At 40.0% G+C, this 19,166-nt stretch overlaps 1 protein-coding gene and 1 long non-coding RNA gene across 4 annotated transcripts in view; one reads left to right on the top strand and one right to left on the bottom strand.

Moving 5' to 3' along the window:
- LOC139537260 (teneurin-1-like) overlaps positions 1–19,166 on the bottom strand; it is a 184,481-nt gene that overhangs the window by 124,463 nt on the left and 40,852 nt on the right. For all 3 annotated transcript variants that reach the window (XM_071338378.1, XM_071338379.1, XM_071338380.1), the window contains exon 2: positions 11,172–11,445. In XM_071338378.1, the coding sequence (XP_071194479.1) occupies positions 11,172–11,388 (217 nt within the window). In that variant the 5' untranslated portion in view covers positions 11,389–11,445. The remainder of the gene's footprint in view (positions 1–11,171; positions 11,446–19,166) is intronic.
- Positions 854–15,281, top strand: LOC139537262 (uncharacterized). Its single transcript, XR_011667495.1, has 3 exons — positions 854–1,222; positions 3,134–3,193; positions 13,633–15,281. It is a non-coding gene; the product is annotated as an uncharacterized lncRNA (long non-coding RNA).

The following is a 19,166-nucleotide window of genomic DNA, read 5'->3' as shown; positions in this document are numbered from 1 at the left end:
CCTTGAATGAGTAGGTGTGTCCAAACTTATGAATGGTACTGTACATTTATCAGTATACTGGGTTGTACTGTACATTGACCTACACTGTGTCTTCATATCCCTTACTTCAGGATAATCTGGTATAGCCTGGGTGACAGTCTGTTTTCCTGCTTTCTTGCCAACTCCTTATGGAATTGTCATGCCAAACGTACCAATAACAATTATGTTTGGCTTGACAATGGAGTAGGCAAAAGCTCAAACAGATCTGGGACCAGGCTAAATCCGGAACATTCTGTCTTCCATTTTCTGTAGCAATATTTACATTAGTTCAGTGAACTTTGCTGGCATATCCTCTCCTGAACTTTGCTGGCACTATTTCTTTTTTCCTAAACTTATTGAACTCTTGCTTAAACGTTTAAAAAAATTCTGAAAATGCAACGTTAACAAGTGCATAACGACGAGAGACCGGAGCCTTGTGAGTCACTCTCAGTGTTTTTCAGCACGCACCAGGTAGTCTAGTAACACACAACTACATATTTGCCTGCTATATACTGTATCTTAGAATAACTATTAAGTTAACTGACTAAAACGTGCTAAATACTCTGCACATGTGAATTTGGTTTGCTAACTTATACACTTTTTAAACCAATACATTTTCCTGTCAACTTCAGCATTCAGCCAACTTTTTGCCAATTCTTTTTTATACATGAAAGGTATTGCTGGTGACAAAGCCGATACTTTTATTTCCGCCAACCGACCCTAGTAATGATTGCGGTAAAGTTCTGCCTTAGTATGAAATGTAGCCATAATGCTGAGGCGGCAATAGCACGCACTACGCTCTTAAGCTCTTGATAGTTGCTAAGCAGTGCCCATTACCACTATCCTCCTGGCAGTTCTAAACTGAGGCATGTCACTTCACCGATCTCTTTGCATAGCCCACCACATGCACTGTTTTCTTAACCGCGACTGGATGGGTCCATAGAGAATTACTGTGGGAATAAATATCACTGAATAACGAACATTTTTACTAAAGTAGGCTAACGAAATTGAAGGGATCAAATTGTTATAATACAATTGAAGCAATAGCCTACCTGTGTGTGGTCAACTTTCAACTATTTCAGCACCGTTTCGTGAGGACTCGTCTTGATAAATCAATCAATGACAGATTTTTTTTTCTTACTAAATCTCCGTTTGGGTATTGGTTAGGCTACAATTAGGCTGTGGAAATGTTAGCTAAATTGAGGTGAGTGCTGCTCATGATCATCTTGTCTAGTTGGCTCATTTATTAGAGACAATCAGAACATTTTGCCAGCATGTTAGTGTATGTACAGTGCATTTGCATTTTGTTAAAAGTTAGACTTATTCTAAAATAGATTAAACAGATTTTTTTCCCTCATCAATCTACACATAATACCCTATATTGACAAAACAAAAACATATTTTTTGACATTTTTGCACATTTTTAATACATCTCCCCGGGATTACTCCAGACATGATGCTTGACATTCAGGCCAAAGAGTTCAATCTTTGTTTCATCAGACCAGAGAATCTTGTTTCTCATGGTCTGAGAGTCTTTAGGTACCTTTTGGCAAACTCAAAGAGGGCTGTCATGTGCCATTTACTGAGGAGTGGCTTCTGTCTGGCCACTCTACCACAAAGGCCTGATTGGTGGAGTGCTGCTGAGACGGTTGTCCTTCTGGAAGGTTCTCCCATCTCCACAAAGGAACTCTGGAGCTCTGTCAGAGTGACCATCGTGTTCTTGGTCACCTCCCTGACCAAGGCCCTTCTCCCCCTTCTCTCCTTCTCAGTTTGGCCGGGTGGCCAGCTCTTGGAAGAGTCTTGGTGGTTCCAAACTTCTTCCATTTAAGAATGATGGAGGCCACTGTGTTCTTGGGGCTTTCAATGCTGCAGACATATTTTGGTACCTTTCCCCAGATCTTTTCCTCGACACAGTCCTGTCTCAGGGCTCTACGCACAATTCCTTCGACCTCATGGCTTGGTTTTTTCTCTGACATACACTGTCAACTGTGGAACCTTATATAGACAGGTGTGTGCCTTTCCAAATCATGTCCAATCAATTGAATTTACCACAGGTGGACTCAAGTTGTAGAGACAGGATGCACCTGAGCTCAATTTCATGTCTCATAGCAAAGGGTCTGAATACTTATGTAAATAAGGTATTTCATTTTTTTTTATACATTTGCTAAAATTTCTAAAAACCTATTTTCCCTTTGTCATTATGAGGTATTGTGTGTAGATTGATGAGTCATTTTTAAAAATATATAATCCATTTTAGAATAAGGCTGTAAAGTAACAAAATGTGGAAAAAGTCAAGGGGTCTGAATACTTGCCGAATACACTGTAGTTTAGGCCAAACAAGTGGATTATTTTGCTGTTCACTCGCAGTCGCTTAGTAGCCTAGGCCGACCAAAAGCTTGCGACTTGTCTTAATCAATTCATTTTGTTTTACTGAGTCTCCATCTGTTTATTTGTGACTTCTCTGGCTGGGCAACTAAGTGGAGATTGTATAGCTCATCTATTTGTTTGCTCATCTATCACTGATTAGAAACATTTTGCATGCAATAATGTAGCCTAAATCAAGTGTATGCCTATTATTTTGCAGTTCCACACGTTGCCGTGACGCAAGTTATATTGTTATATGTCATTACATTCTTAGCCTACTATAAAATATGTGTGTTGACTGTGATCAGGGTAGTCTAAGTGTTTTGTCTGTTTAATTAACAAAATATCTATTGATTTCATGTGCATGGCGCACCCATGTAGCCTTTAGGCTGTCCAGACCAGTAACATCATTAAACTCAAAATATGCCATATTATTTTGAAAATAACTTGAGTCTTACAATGTTTCTTAGGACCTGCCTAAAATAAATAAAAAATGTATTTCTTTGTGATGGTTTATATTCAATGGATTTATTCAAATAGACGTCCAACCACATCAGCCCACATCTAACTCTGCTCCTAAACTTGCCTATAAGTACACGGGAGATATAAAATGCTTATCCTGAATGTGCAAGAATGTGGTAAAAATGGGACTGTATGAATTGGGTTCTGTAAAAGGTATTAGTCGCTAGTTATCAAAGTGGTTAGCTTCTTGCAAAATCAATCTTCTCTTCTTCTCTTCTCTTGGTAACAGCTGAGAATTCCACCCTGGATTAAGACCATTCTGTCTAATGTTTTGTGTTTGCAGAAAACTGTGAGTAATATTTTTTTGTTATTTGTATAACTTTATGAGCTGTCTGTCCTGCAAATAATTTGTCAGAGACCGTATACAATGTTTGCATGCACTTGTTAGCATTTAGCTGGCATCCGCTATGGGAATTTACATGCATTGCTAACCTTCAGATTACAGTGGGGTATTCTGCATTTGAAAATAGCACCCCTTATGTTCAATGCTGGTAATACTGTGTACCCCGGGATGGCACAAGGATGGTACAAAGGTATGAAAATCTGGAAACCGCCCAAGCCTGCATGATGCATCCTTGACTAGGCTACTAACGTTAGACACAATTCTAAAGTAATATATTTCTAATAGTAATATTTCTCATATATGACAAAACTCCACGTTTTTGCTTATCTATTTCACACACATCCATGTGCTTTTATGGGAAAAAATATATAGGATGTTTATAGAACATCATCAAAACTAATTCAGATAGGCTCATGGTATTGTTAGACTGCAGTAATGTACTGTAATTTGTTATCATTGCCAGGTGGCAATGCGGTGTGCTTGGAAACTTTTTGTAGGGGATCAAGTCCCCTACGTGACATTTTTTTTATTTATAGAAAAAACTTTCTCCTGCTGGTCCTCGATTCAAATAACACATATGTGACAAAGTAGATAATTTGAATAATGCATGAACAATGTTGTACAGTTAAATGTACATATATATGTAATACATGATTGTTATTTAATGCATTCTTAACAAAGTAACAAAGTAACACAATAAATGTAATTCTACATTACAAAGAAGAAAAAAACCATCTAATCTGCGATTCGAACACTTACTGCAAACTGCAAAAATTGTCAGGTGCTAGGCACACTACACTGAGAGATATTTGACCAGTCACTCAAACATGTGATTTTAGTAACTTTGATTAGCAGAACGTGTTTTTTTTTTTACATCTGTTAACAACAATTTCATGAAAAAGTGTTTGATCACATCCAAATACGTGAACCTTTTTATTTGGCTGTTGTGGAATTTGTTACAGGAAATAATCATGCTGGTCATGTTAGCATAGGGCTATGTGTGCCATGTAATCTCAGGGGGAAAGGTAACATAGCATTTTTGGGAAAAGTTTAAGTCTAAGCAAGAGTTCATAAGTATAGATCCACTCAGTATAGAAGAAAAACTAACATCTCTTTTTCTCTCTCTCCATTGGATGTTCAGAAATTGGAGAGGCATTGTGGAAGTGTGTGGATGCTGTGAGTATTCTCACAGAATGAGGCGTTGGGGAAGTGTGTGGATGCTGTGAGTATTCTCACAGAATGAGGCGTTGGGGAAGTGTGTGGATGCTGTGAGTATTCTCACAGAATGAGGCGTTGGGAGCACCATCTGTTTTCACCACCTCCAGATCAGGGATGGCTGAACAGTGATTCCTCCAGTTACCTTTCAAGACGGAAAACAATACGATATCCTTCAAATAATTTAGAACTAAGAATACTAATCTTAACTCGCAAGCGTGGAAACTAAAAACACTTTCAGATTTCTAGGTCATTGTTGGAGGGACACATTTAGGCGACTTTTGTTTTCACTTGAAAGAGCAGCAAAATATTTAACAAAGCACTTACCTGGGAAACTTAGATACACTTCTTCCACGTCAGTTTTGCACTTACATACCAGCTGTGAAAAGTGTCTATGTACATCCTTTTCAACAATAAATTCACTTACTCCAAAGAGGATGACGCATCCTATTTTATTCCTAATCTGTTCTGCACAGTTTGGTCAAATCATAACTTCCAACAGTAGCGGATCAATCTTTATCAACATTTACACTGCTGAGAGTGAATTGACTTCACCTTAGAGATATTTGTGATAAAGACTGGGTCACATAACTAAACAAGAATGAAATATAACAGAGTACCGTCACTTTACCCTTACACACAAACATTAACTGTACATGATCTAATTACATTTTCTTATCAAAACTAGATAAAAGTGTGATATACACTCAGTGGACTGTTTTTTAGGTACACCACCCCATTAACGAAAATAGTTTGTTGCTACAGACAGTGAGTCACTTGGTCATGACTTGCTATATAAAGCAGGCAGACAGGCATCAAGGCATTCAGTTACTGTTCGATTGAACGTTAGAATGGGAAAAACGAGTGACCTAAGCGACTTTGAGCATGGTATGATCAGAAATGGCCGGCGTCCTGCGCTTTTCACGCACGACAGTGTGTAGGGTCTACAAAGACTGGTGCAAAAAACAAAAAGCATCCAGTCAGCTTCAGTCCTATGGGCGAAAACAGCTCGTTGATGAGAGGTCGAAGGAGAATGGCAAGAATCGTTCAACCTAAAAGGCGTGCCACAAACAGGCAAATAACGGCACAGTACAACAGTGGTGTGAAGAACGGTATCTCAGAATGCACAACTCGTCAGTCCTTGTCACGGATGAGCTATTGCAGCAGACGACCAACAGGGTTCCACTCCTATCAGCTAAAAACAAGAAGAATCGGCTCCTGTGGGCACGCGATCACCAACACTGGACAATTGAGCAGTCAAAAAACATTTCCTGGTCCGACGAATCCCGGATCCTGTTGTGTCATGCTGATGACAGAGTCAGGATTTGGCGTAAGCAGCATGAGTCCATGGCCCCATCCTGCCTGGTGTCAACGGTACAGGCTGATGGTGATGGTATAATGGTCTGCGGAACTATCCAGGCACACTTTAGGTGTCTTTGACACCAACTGTGAAACATTTCTGTTTCCTGAGGAAAAGGGGGTTCTGACTCGGTACTAGGTGGGTGTACCTAATAAACTGAGCACTGAGAGTAAATGATTGCAGATTACCGAGGCCTGTTATACTGTATAGTGATTTTAAAAAGTATTTAATTCATTTATTGATCATTTAAAAAAAAACATTTTTGTTAAATTGTTTTAGCAACAATTTCATTGGGTTTGTCTGGGTTGCACAATAATCTGGCGTAGATCAAAATCCTGTGTGACTAGACTCCGTAATATCAGTCTGAGGCCATGGTCTGTACTCAACACGGCGGTGCGGCTTGCATATGGAGAGGGGTCGTCTTTCTTTAAACTGCTCTTGAGAATCCCTCACCAAGGTGACTTGCCTGACCTCACTCTCAAGTAATAATCTCTACACTAATTACGCCAGTCAGGAACCCATGTCCTTGACCAATTTCTTGTCAGTGAATACCTCTCTCCAACCTCCTGCCCCTTAAAATCACAGCCGCGAAATGGAGGCAACAGCGAAAAATGGACACAAATGAGCACTGAAAATTAGGGATGGGAATTGCCAGGACCTCATGTTACAATATTATCACGATACTTAGGTGCCGATACGATATGTATTGCGATTCTTACCATTCTATATGTATTGCGATTTTATGTTCCAAACATATTGCTCACTATATGTCTCCTGCAGAGAGACAAGAGAGAGCCATAATAAAACCAAGTTCTGATCAGTCATGGAAATAAAAGTGCTGAAAACATGTTGACTCACTATTTAAAGATATTCTCTGGTACTTTTGTATACTTTTTCACCAGTAGTTCGGAAGGTAGCGCCCACAAGCCAGAAGTGGTCCCTGAAAATTGCGTACTGTCACAAATGTGCAGATGTGAACCACGTCATTGCGCTCTCTCTCGCTCTACTGTGTGTGTGTGTGTGTGTGTGTCTTGCTAGCTGTCACTCAAATGGCGAGGGGCTGAAGCTCATTGGCTGAAACTCTGCTAGGCAGCTAGCACACGTATGGGTAAATTCAGGGGAAATGGCACCGCACAGCTTCTAGAAAACATTCGCTTTCAAATTAGGGATTTCGTGGCTAATTGAAGTAAGACATAGGGCGGCGCACAATTGTCCGGGTTATGGGAGGGTTTGGCCGGGGGCTCATCGCGCTCTAGCGACTCCTTGTGGCGGGACGGGCACCTGCAGACTGACTTCGGTCGTCAGTTGAGCGGTGTTTCCTGACACGTTGGTGCGGCTGGCTTCTGGGTTAAGCGGGTGGGTGTGCGGTTTGGCGGGTCATATTTCGGAGGAATATGCATGACTCGACCTTCACCTCTCCGAGCCCGTTGGGGAGTTGCAGACATGAGACAAGATCGTAATTGGGAAGAAAATACAAAAATTGGGTTAAAATTCAACATTTTTTTTTTATATGTTTCTAAACACTTCTACATTAACGTGGATGCTACCCTCAAATTCAAGCTGACAGTCTGCACTTTAACCTCATACTCATTGTATAATTTCAAATCCAAAGTGCTGGAGTACAGAGCCCCCCCCCCCCCCCCCCAAAAAAAAATGTCACTGTCCCAATACATTGAGCTCACTGTATGCAGTATGTATTTTATTTTCTTAAAAATCGATCTTTGGTGTCAAAGTATCAATATAATATCATCCTAAATATTGCAATATGTAACTGTATCGATTTTTTCCCAATCACTCCTGATAATGTTGTCCTCTCCACGATAGGGGCTGAAATCATGTGCATACTGTTTTGCAATCAATCTGTTCAGGTTGAAAAAGATGCTGCTCCAAGCAAATGTCATTTGTTCATTTTATGCAGTTTCCAAGGTAACCAGAACAAAATGTTTTGTTCGGTGTATCATTTGAATACCGTAATACATGGGAGCTGAAAGCCGATTTAAGCTCACATTTGCACTTAAGACAAGAATATGTATCTTCCATCACTCGCATAAGTTTTAAGGTAAATCTAAGGAAAATAAGATAATACAGTATATAAATGATCATGTGATTAGAAATATAGCACTGTTAATCATATCAATGTGAGGGAGATGCTGATCAGGTGTTATTCATATGCACATTTTGCCTTCAAATACAGTATACTATATGTGAAATAAATGTTAAGTGTTATATCTTTAGAAAGTGTAAATCATCATTTGACATAGAAATACCTACTCTAATCATCAGATGATCAATTACTGATAGGCATTATAAGAAATTATCCTCATATAAATTATTATTATAGAAATTATAGTCATAACACTGAAGACATTTTTAGCATAACTTTGTTCTTCAATTCTTACCTTCAAATGACTCAAATTAACGTACAATGATCAAGGAATATGTCATGTCAACAATATTTCAGAACAGCAATTATTCCAGGACTGCATAAAGAGACAGAATATGGTTAGAAGAATTTCCATGTAAAACAATGAAAACAGCAACACTGATCAAAGTTTAACTACTGCGGTACAGATGTACTATCACTATTAAGATAATGTCATAATCTTCTATTTACGTCCATGTTCTGTGCCTGTACATACTTACGCCCAATAACCTTACAAATATCTTTCATATAGGTCCTATGTAGAATTGACATCATAAACTACAACTGTAGTGAGGAAACCTTACAGTAGCTCCTAGAAATCATCTGTTTACAATGACACTGCAGTTTGTGATTGTGTTGTTCCCCCAATCTTACAAGTGCTTGTCGGAAGTTTACATACACCTTAGCCAAATACATTTAAACTTAGTTTTTCACAATTCCTGACATTCAATCCAAGTAAAAATTCCCTGTCTTAGGTTAGTTACTTTATTTTAAGAATGTGAAATGTCAGAATAATAGTAGAGATAATGATGTATTTCAGCTTTTATTTATTTTATCACATTCCCAGTGGGTCAGAAGTTTACATACAGTCAATTACTATTTGGTAGCAATGCCTTTAAATTGTTTAACTTGGGTCAAACATTTCTGGTAGCCTTCCACAAGCTTCCCACAATAAGTTGGATGAATTTTTGGCACATTCCTCCTGACAGAGCTGGTGTAACTGAGTCAGGTTTGTAGCCCTCCTTGCTCGCACACACCGTTTCAGTTCTGGACACAAATGTTCTATGGGATTGAGGTCAGGGCTTTGTGATGGCCACTCCAATACCTTGACTTCGTTGTCCTTAAGCCATTTTGCCACAACTTTGGAAGTATGCTTGGGGTCATTGTCCATTTGGAAGACCCATTTGCGACCAAGCTTTAACTTCCTGACTGATGTCTTGAGATGTTGCTTCAATATGGCCACACAATTTTCCTCCCTCATGATGCCATCTATTTTGTGAAGTGCACCAGTTCCTCTTGCAGCAAAGCACCCCCACAACATGATGCTGCCACCTCCGTGCTTCACGGTTGGGATGGTGTTCTTCAGCTTGCAAGCCTCCCCCTTTTTCCTCCAAACATAACGATGGTCATTATGGCCAAACAGTTCTGTTTTTGTTTCATCAGACCAGAAGACATTTCTCCAAAAAGTACCATCTTTGTCCCCATGTGCAGTTGCAAACCGTAGTCTGGCTTTTTTATGGCGGTTTTGGAGCAGGGGCTTCTTCCTTGCTGAGCAGCCTTTCAGGTTAAGTCGATATAGGACTCGTTTTACTGTGGATATAGATACTTTTGTACCTGTTTCCTCCACCATCTTCACAAGGTCCTTTACTGTTGTTCTGGGATTGATTTGCACTTTTCGCACAAAAGTACGTTCATCTCTAGGAGACAGAATGCATCTCCTTCCTGAGCGGTATGGCGGCTGCGTGGTCCCATGGTGTTTATACTTGCGCACTATTGTTTGTACAGATGAACGTGACACCTTCAGGTGTTTGGAAATTGCTCCCATGGATGAACCAAACTTGTGGAGGTCTACAATTTTGGGCTGATTAGGCTGATTTCTGTTGATTCTCTCATGATGTCAAGCAAAGAGGCACTGAGTTTGAAAGTAGGCCTTGAAATACATCCACAGGTACCCCTCCAATTGACTCAAATGTTGTCAAATAGCCTATCAGAAGCTTCTAAAGCCATGCCATCATTTTCTGGAATTTTCCAAGCTGTTTAAAGGCACAGTCAACTTAGTGTATGTAAACTTCTGACCCACTGGAATTGTGATACAGTGAATTATAAGTGAAATAATCTGTCTGTAAACAATTGTTGGAAAAATTACTTGTGTCATGCACAAAGTAGATGTCCTAACCGACTTGCCAAAACTATAGTTTGTTAACAAGAAATGTGTGGAGTGGTTGAAAAACGAGCTTTAATGACTTCAACTGTATATTGTGAAAGGTAAATAGTCAACCAGTGGTTTAGATGGGACCTGAAATAACCTCCATAGTGGTATTTTATGTCTTCCTGAAGCAGACCAGATCGTGTGACATTTTTGTATGAGGAACCTTCAAGAGACAGTGATGGCATACTGCACTATGTGTTCAGTGAATAAGGTAGATAACAATATAGACTGTGCAATGAACAACTGAGTAGAAACATCACCACTAAAACCACTCATAATTCGATAAGTGAGTTTTGTGTTTTCCCTGTAACACTCATTTCCTATTCTCATTTCCTAACAATCATTGTTTAGAGTGGTTAGAATAGAGGTGTGATTGTGTTATATTGTACAGAGAAAAAGTCAATTCAAACATAATTATACACTCCCCCCATCCCTATCCCATCCCACCCCCCAAACCCCAACACAGCCCTAAGGTGTTAAAAAGCTCCTATGTGTGACTAGCTAGACTAGGAAACAATTTATGGAATAACTGCATTACCTCTGTTATTCACATTTTTCACAACAACATTCAACCGAGTCTACCTTCCACATTAGCATGCAATCCTTCCATAGTCACTGCAGGTACCAGCAGAGTAGAGTTTTCATACATTTACCAGGGGATATGTGGATACGGGGACATGAGATTATAAAATTCATTTGGCTAGCTGCAATGTCATGATAAGTCTTACCATGCATACAATCACACTGCATTTGCCTGTCTCCCCCTGCAACCTCTCTGACACTTTGACATCATAACTGACCATAACCTGTGCAGGGAAAACGGATTAACCTGGAACCTGTGCGTTTATCAATAACTACAAAATGGAACGGGTATTTACCGTATAAATGCCCCCAGCACAGTTACCAATCAAAACAAATTACTATTTCAATTGAATTACTATTTAACAATCTCATTGTGACTGGCTAAACTAGTTTGTGGTGTGTGGTTATAGCGCACCTCCAGTGTGTTCCTCCACTGTTTTCCGCTTGGCTCTGTGGCTGTTGTAGTTTAGTCTCATCTCCTGGCCGTAGTCGGGCAGGGTCTCTCGGGATGTGTAGGATTTGCAAAGGTTCCTGCCGTCCTCGCTTTCGTCTGAGGAGCTGGTGTAGGCGAGCTCCATCTCATTCCGGGCCTTGGACAACGACTGGTAAGGCTTACAATCCATCTGCTCCATGCCTGGCAACACTGAACCAAGCTCATTCAGTCATTGGATCCAAAATGCAAGACCAATCTGGAGGAAGTGGAGACAGAATAAAGACTTAGAACAATGAATTTACCTCACACATTGCTAATGTTGTGTCCCAGTACTGTGCGAAAAATATATAAATCAAGTAAAAAGTAATTATTTGGATATTAGTGTCTTTAATCAGCGTGTCCTTGTTCTAAGGGGTTGCTGCTGGGTGGTGGTGTTAGAAGATTGAGCTGCTTTATAGACACAGGGGAGGAGGAGCCCTTATAGGAACAGATTGAGAGATAACTTTAATTTACAGCAGAATCTGATGGACTGCTATGAAACACAATGACAGAAATCATGTGGCGAACAATGTATTTTATCCCCAGAGCTACAGAGGCAGTTATTTTTTTATTTACCATTAGCATTACTCAGTAGTAATATAACAGTAGCACAATGATGAATACTGTTATTTTGCATCTGTGTCCTAGTATAAGGCTGCAGTTCATCACAGCCTAGTAGTGTTTTGCTGTGTAGCATAAAGCACACTATAACCTTGATATGAACCCGTCTGTTCTGCCCTGAGCTCTGCTTGGGCTGACCTTTCTATCATTGCCGCCTGACAGCCACTAAACCTTGGCCATGGCCTTGACCCAAACACTCGACCCTGTAGCAGAGAGGATTGCCTTCACACCCCACTGTCCTTCTATACTTTGGGAACGGAGGGGGGAAAAACTCCCCATAATACAAACTTCAGCAAGAAATCAGAAGAGACTACTGACAATGTTTGCCCTCTGACATTTGTAATCTTTAACAGCATTCAAGACAAATATGACAATCAAATGCTCATTAGGCTGTGCCATCTTTGTCCGGCTTGTGGTAATAGGTTATTAATAGCAAGCTCAGTACATATCTTGCTTGACTAATTGGCAGTTGAAGGCATTTTTATGGGCCATTTGTATTCTGTGCCGCAGCCAGCCCCCTGGCTGGACGAGGCTGTTCTGTGCGTGTAAAGGTAATTACTCAGGGTAGGTGTGGCTGGAAAATGATGAGTGGGGAGTCAACACCACTAGTTGAAACAAGGCTGTTTTTGGTGAGGTTACTGTATAAACTCTGAGGCAGGGAGCCTAGGTAAGTCACCTATTTTAGCATACACAGTCCACACTGTCTACAAGAGGTGCTCTCAGTACTCCTTTTGATGCAAAAACATTGGAGTAGCTAGCTCATGAATATACAGTAGTAGTTCCTTTTTGTAGATTTTTGTACCCTTTTAACATACTTTAAATGTGTGTAATGTTGTGAAATTGTTAGATACTACTTGTTAGATATTACTGCACTTTTGGAGCTAGAAACACAAGCATTTCACTACACGCGCAATAACATCTGCTAAATGTGTATGTGACCAATAAAATTATATTTTATTTTATTTGACATGTAGGTAGGTATATGGGATTTGTGCCTGAGAGCTATTGTCACATGGACATTTCCCTAACTATGCTATCACTAGTTCCTTTAAACAGTATGTATAAACAGCAGAATCTGGTTACATACACAACCTTTAATTGTTGTTGAAATTGTTTAATTTCTTTGTTCCAATCGCCAACATGTTCTACTCACCATTGCTGTGTTGACCTGGCTCCAAGGGGAGCACGCCCAGGTCAGTTCAGGGCTTCATGCTCCGTTCATTACAAGTGGGGAACTCAGGTAGTACTACTTGTAAACTGGGAGCAACACGTTTTCCCCCAGTGGTATGCTGGTATTAACGAATTTACTAAATGTTATGAACGCAACATCAGACACAGGTTGTCCACCTCTCTGTGTTTGAGTTCTCCTGCTGTGGGGGTGTTTTCATTGTTTATCAGAAACGCTAATAATAGGTTAGGGCATGTCCTTTTAGCATCATTGTGGCTAGATGGTGTAAAGCTATTGTAAAAAAGTTGCATGTTTTAGTCGCGTCGTGAGAATTTTAGAAAGTTCTCCTAACCTGCTACAAAATGTAACTTCTGTCCGTTGCTGTAATAGACCTACCATTTAGTCACTTTCTCCTCATTCAGGTATAGATCATTGTCTTGGTAACATGCTGTTAGTTTAGCTATACCATACTCAGATGCTTGAGGTTATGGGTGTTTAGCCTGTTTGAGGCACTTTTGCCTTTGTCCTTCAGTTGAGGTAATAGTTAAGTATTTTTTGTCATGAACTATTTTCATTATTTTTCACCATTTCTATATTTTGGAAATACATATCTAGATCCAGTCTTCTACCAGTCTTCTACCAGTTCTACCACCAGTCTTCTACCAGTTCTACCACCAGTCTTCTACCAGTTCTACCACCAGTCTTCTACCAGTTCTACCACCAGTCTTCTACCAGTTCTACCACCAGTCTTCTACCAGTTCTACCACCAGTCTTCTACCAGTTCTACCACCAGTCTTCTACCAGTTCTACCACCAGTCTTCTACCAGTTCTACCACCAGTCTTCTACCAGTTCTACCACCAGTCTTCTACTACTAACTTAATAAGCCTACTGTACCACCAATATTTTAACCTGATCCTCTGACTCCGGCTCCACACAAACGAATTAGGCTGGCAGGTTCTCTATCATGAGGTTATTGTGTACACACTGTCTTACAAGAGGTACTCTCATGTACCACTTCCTCTGTTGCAAAAACTAATTGAATTACCACTTCCTCTGATGCAAAAACTAATGAATAGTGGCTACCGCATGCAATAATTTATTTGTGTACCTTCTTAACGTTGATATGTATTTGTTTAAACGTATAAAAAATATTTAGGGGATAGAGTAATACACTGTAGCTACAACCAACATGTGTTGAATATGCAGCTAGAAAATCCCAAGAACATCTTCATAGTGAGATTGACAGTGTTCTCAGTATGATCAATAACACAAACATCTTACATCTCAGAGTTAAATGTATTAAAATTACTCTTAGTGAACCAGGGACAATAATAGCCAGTGAAAAGTTCATAAGGCACAACAAATCCAATCAATAAGGTTGATATTCATAACTTATTTTCCCCACTCAAAAACTAATATTACTCTGTAAATGTCATTAACGTAATAAAATAGGAAGAAATAGAATATATACATTTCCCCATCTCTAAAAGGGCACATGCATAATGTAGCACTGGGAAAATGTAACATTTTATCTTTCCTCTGAGCAAGTTGCAATTTAACTACGCAGTCCTAAAATAACCTTGTGTTAATATTATACAACCCTTCCATTTTATGAATGTTAATCATGTTCCATTTGGGATACAATCAGTCTTATTTCTGTTACAGTAAATATCATTTTCCTCCTAAAGCTCCAAAATGATATTGGGTTATAGTTGCACCATAAATGCAAACTACAGTATACCATTTGTCTGCTTGGTTAAAACGGCTTAGTTCTACCACTCGGGTGCTTAGCAAAATATGTTTTGAATGCAGAGGTTTAATGGGAGCACATTGGGGATAAGGCAGTGTCTTCTGATGAGCACCAAGTAGCTTTTAATGAGATGATTACGGTGTTTGTAAATAAACTGCCAAGTGGACACACAAATCATTCAGAGTAACACCAGCCAGCACAACACACGGTAATTTGCTCGTAATCCATGGGCTTTAACAGGATGAATGTTGCTGTACATCTTTTCGTGGTCCATGACCTTAGCAACGGCGACCTGTCATTCAGGACAGGGAGGGGCAGAGCCCCCTGTTTTGAGCACCACACTTTTAGGTAAAAAACGTATATAATAAAAAATATAAAAAACATGTTTTTTGGGGGGGGGGCTTGCTTGTTGTGCTTGGTATTTTGGCATTAATACGTGTCACATATCAGTTTGTAAACAATGTAACAAAAAAAAATGTAATTTAGTTAATAAAGCTGCATACAAACATGGTCTCTTTTTTGCTTTATTGAGTAAGGCAGCTCCAAAATGCAGGTGTTTCAGCCTAGCTCAGTCCTTGCTGTGGTAGTGGGGATAGCCAGCAAAAAATACAAAGCATTGAGCCAGACTGGCTAACTTTTCTGTCATGATTGAATCAGTTTTCTGTCACTCATGGGACAGTACGTCATCCCCAATTCTAAGGTTAGAGCTCGAAAATGTTAGCCCCTTGGGTTCTGCCATAGAGTTATATTAGAAGTGCCCATCCAAGAAGGCTCAAGGTCATTGGCCACAGATAGAATGACATCAAATAACGTTATATCTACAGTAGCTTTGAATGGACTTTCAAAGTCTTAGCTAGCAGACATCATCAGTTGTCATCAAGTAACATTCTACTGGCAAATCCTTTTTAATCCTTGTCATATGAAGAGAAATAATGAAGAGAAATTATAGATATAACGTATCGGTGCTCATCGGCCCTTGTACATAAAGATTACACAATAATTCAACAATGAGTTGTTTGGAAGGAATCAGTGGCTAACTGCAAGTGTTGCAAAGAAACTACTAACGTTAACCTGCTATTCAATGGAGTGGCTGTGTTTTTTTCCCACAAAGGACCGCTGCGCCTCCTTCAGAAGGTGGGTCCAAAAATGTCTTGTATGCTGCTGCATAAATGATGTAATATGCAAGGGAGAAATGTTTACTGTAGCTAAGAACGTAATACTAAGTGTATGTTGTGTAGTAAGCTGTTAGTAGCCCATGTGCCTCACCCTAATAATTTGGTCTATTTTCACCAACGCGGTATTGTAAACACATAACGTTAGTAGTTGTGGTGCTTGGCTTGCACGTGCAAATTTAGCACACACCACATTCTATAATAGAATTGTGTTATTTGACGTGTCAAATTGAAAGCTTATTTAATGCGTCAAATAGTGCTATATGACGTGTATCTTTTTTGATTTTTGACACGCAAAGACCCAAACGGAGTTCAATGTGCCTCACCCTAATAATTTGGTCTATTTTCACCTCTTAATTTCACCCACTGTTCTAACTTGGTGGTGCACAAATAGCCTATAACCTGTTTTAGAGAAATGTAATCATCGAATATTGTAAAAGCTTTCATTGTCTGTTTATATGCCCCCTTTATGTATCCTACGGTTCTGACGTGTGCAGGGAGTACACTGTAAGAACGGCCCATGTTCTGAATTCTGTCACTGTACATTTCAAAAGTGCTGAACAAATAGTTATATTGACTATGTCCGTCGTCGCTTGCTAATTTATGTCTTAATCGAAATTACGGATGGCCTCTTATCTGCTTGTCGTTCCCTTATGCCATAATTTTTACATCTCAATTGTCAGTTTAAGCAAGTCTGCCATATCAGCTATGTTTTTTTAAAAGGCAGTAAATGAGGCTGAATGAACTGTTTCGCTGACTAAGAAGGCTCCGCTGAAAGCCAGGTGTAGCAGTGCTAAGGTGTTGGGACTGCTGTTGGCACAGCGTTATGTTGGCCCTAACAGTTTTTGGGCACCGCTTGTCCCCGTTATAGTGCAATTAATGTATTGTTTAGTGTTATATCATGTAGTGGCTTTGCTGACATGGATCCCACATTTTTATTTTTGCCCCACCAAGATTTACATGCTAAAATCGCCACTGGACCTTGAAAAGCCAGTAGCATTCCGGAACACTCTTAACCTTCCAAAGCTGCATGACAAAAGAGTCTGTACAACCGTAGAAAAGAGAGAGAGGAGAATACTTTTACGAGAAAGAAAGAGGAAATATTAGATTTCTGATTTTTTCTGTATGAAATACAATACCCTGCCTTGGTGTAGTACACTACAGTATTAAGTCCATAAATCAAAGGCTGTTTGGTCGTTTGGTGCCAGTTCGCCAAGCTCCATGATGCTGGCTGAGCCTTCCTGGGACTCGGCAGGGTAAAGTGCTTGGTGTTAATTGGGTAGCTACATGTGGGGAAAGAATATTCAGATGAACGTCCCCCGTCGAGTCTGGGAGAGTCTGGCCCATCGGCCCAGCATGGGCACACGAGCCACAAACTTCATTACAGTGCTACAGGCATGCCGCAGGCACTCTCTGCCTCCATCTCTGTCATGGAGCTCCACTTCTCTGGAGCTATTCCTCTTCCTCCTACTGAGAGATCTGTCATTGTCATTTCTCTATAGTATACATCTAGTGTTTTCTACCCGACTGTATTTTCACCCCAGCTCATTCAATCCCTCACATAAGCACTGTTCCTAGGTCAGGGTTAGTATGTACCCAAAGGGATCAGCTTAAGTGCCTCGAGCACAAAAACAGATCACTTAGACTGTGTGATGTAACTGATTCTTGTGTGAACTGAAGATGTCTTCATATTGCCTTCCGAAAGTGTTCATATCCCTTGACTTATTAAAAATTTATTAAATCATTTTTTCCTCACCTACCTACACACAAGACCCCATAATGGCAAAGTGATAACATGTTTTTAGACATTTTTGCAAATGTATTTAAAATGAAATACATAAATATCTCATGTACATAAGTATTCACACCCCTAAGTCAATACTTTGAAGAAGCATTTTTGCCAGAAATTACAGCTGTGAGCCTTTCTGGGTAAGTATCTAAGAGCTTTCCACACCTGGATTGTGCAACATTTGCCAATTTATCTTTTCATAATTCTTCCAAGCTTTGTTAAATTGGTTGTTGATCATTGCTAGACAACCATTTTCAGGTCTTGATTTTCAGGTAGATTTAAGTCTGAACTGTAACTCCGCCACATTCACTGTCTTCTTGGGAAACAACTCCAGTGTAGATTTGGCCTTGTGCTTTAGGTTATTGTCCGGCTGAAAGGTGAATTAATCTCCGTGTCTGGTGGAAAGCAGACTGAACCAGGTTTCCCTCTCGGATTTTACCTGTGCTTAGCTCCATTCCATTAATTTTTTATAGAGAAAAACTCCCAGTCCTTAACGATTGATGCAGCCACCACTTCTGCTTGAAAATATGTAAAGTGGTACTCAGTAATGTGTTGTATTGGATTTGCCTCAAACATTTTAGCCATTTTTTGGGGCAGTATTACTTTAGTGTCTTGTTGCAAATAGGATGCATGTTTTTGAATATTTGTATTCTGTACAGGCTTCCTTCTTTTCACTCTGTCAATTTCACTCTGTCAGTTAGTATTGTGGAGTAACTACAATGTTGTTGATCCATCCTCAGTTTTCTCCTATCACAGCTATTAAACTCTGTAACTGTTTTAAAGTCCCCACTGGCCTCATGGTGAAATCCCTGAGCGGGTTCCTTCCTTTCCGGCAACGGAGTTAGGAAGGATCTTTGTTGTGACTGGGTGTTGTCACACCCTGATCTGTTTCACCTGTCTTTGTGCTTGTCTCCACCCCCCTCCAGGTGTCGCCCATCTTCCGCATTATCCCCAGTGTATTAATACCTGTGTTCTCTGTTTGTCTGTTGCCAGTTCGTTTTTTTTCGTCAAGCCTACCAGTGTTTTCCCCCTTGCTCCTATCTGTTTCTAGTTCCTGTTTTCTAGTTTTCCCGGTTTTGACCATTCAGCCTGCCCTGACCCTGAGCCTGCCTGCCGTTCTGTACCTTTTGGACTCTGATCTGGATTACCGAACTCTGCCTGCCCTTGACCTGTCGTTTTGCCTGACCTCTGTTCTAGTAATAAACTTGTGTTACTTCGACACTGTCTGCATCTGGATCTTCCCTAAAACGTGATAGGTCTATTGATATACCATCCAAAGTATAATTAATAACTTCACCATGCTCAAAGGGATATTCAATGTCGGTTTTTTTAAGTTATTTTTTTACCCATCTACCAATAGGTGCCCTTTGATTCTTGAATCTTTGTTTGAAATTCTCTGCTCAACTGAGGGACCGTACAGAAAAATTACCCCTGAAC

The sequence above is a fragment of the Salvelinus alpinus genome, chromosome 13, assembly GCF_045679555.1.
Source record: "Salvelinus alpinus chromosome 13, SLU_Salpinus.1, whole genome shotgun sequence".
Taxonomy (NCBI): Eukaryota; Metazoa; Chordata; class Actinopteri; order Salmoniformes; family Salmonidae; genus Salvelinus; species Salvelinus alpinus.
The sequence above is the reverse complement of the archived record's forward strand: the minus strand, read 5'-3'. Positions and strand labels throughout refer to the sequence as shown.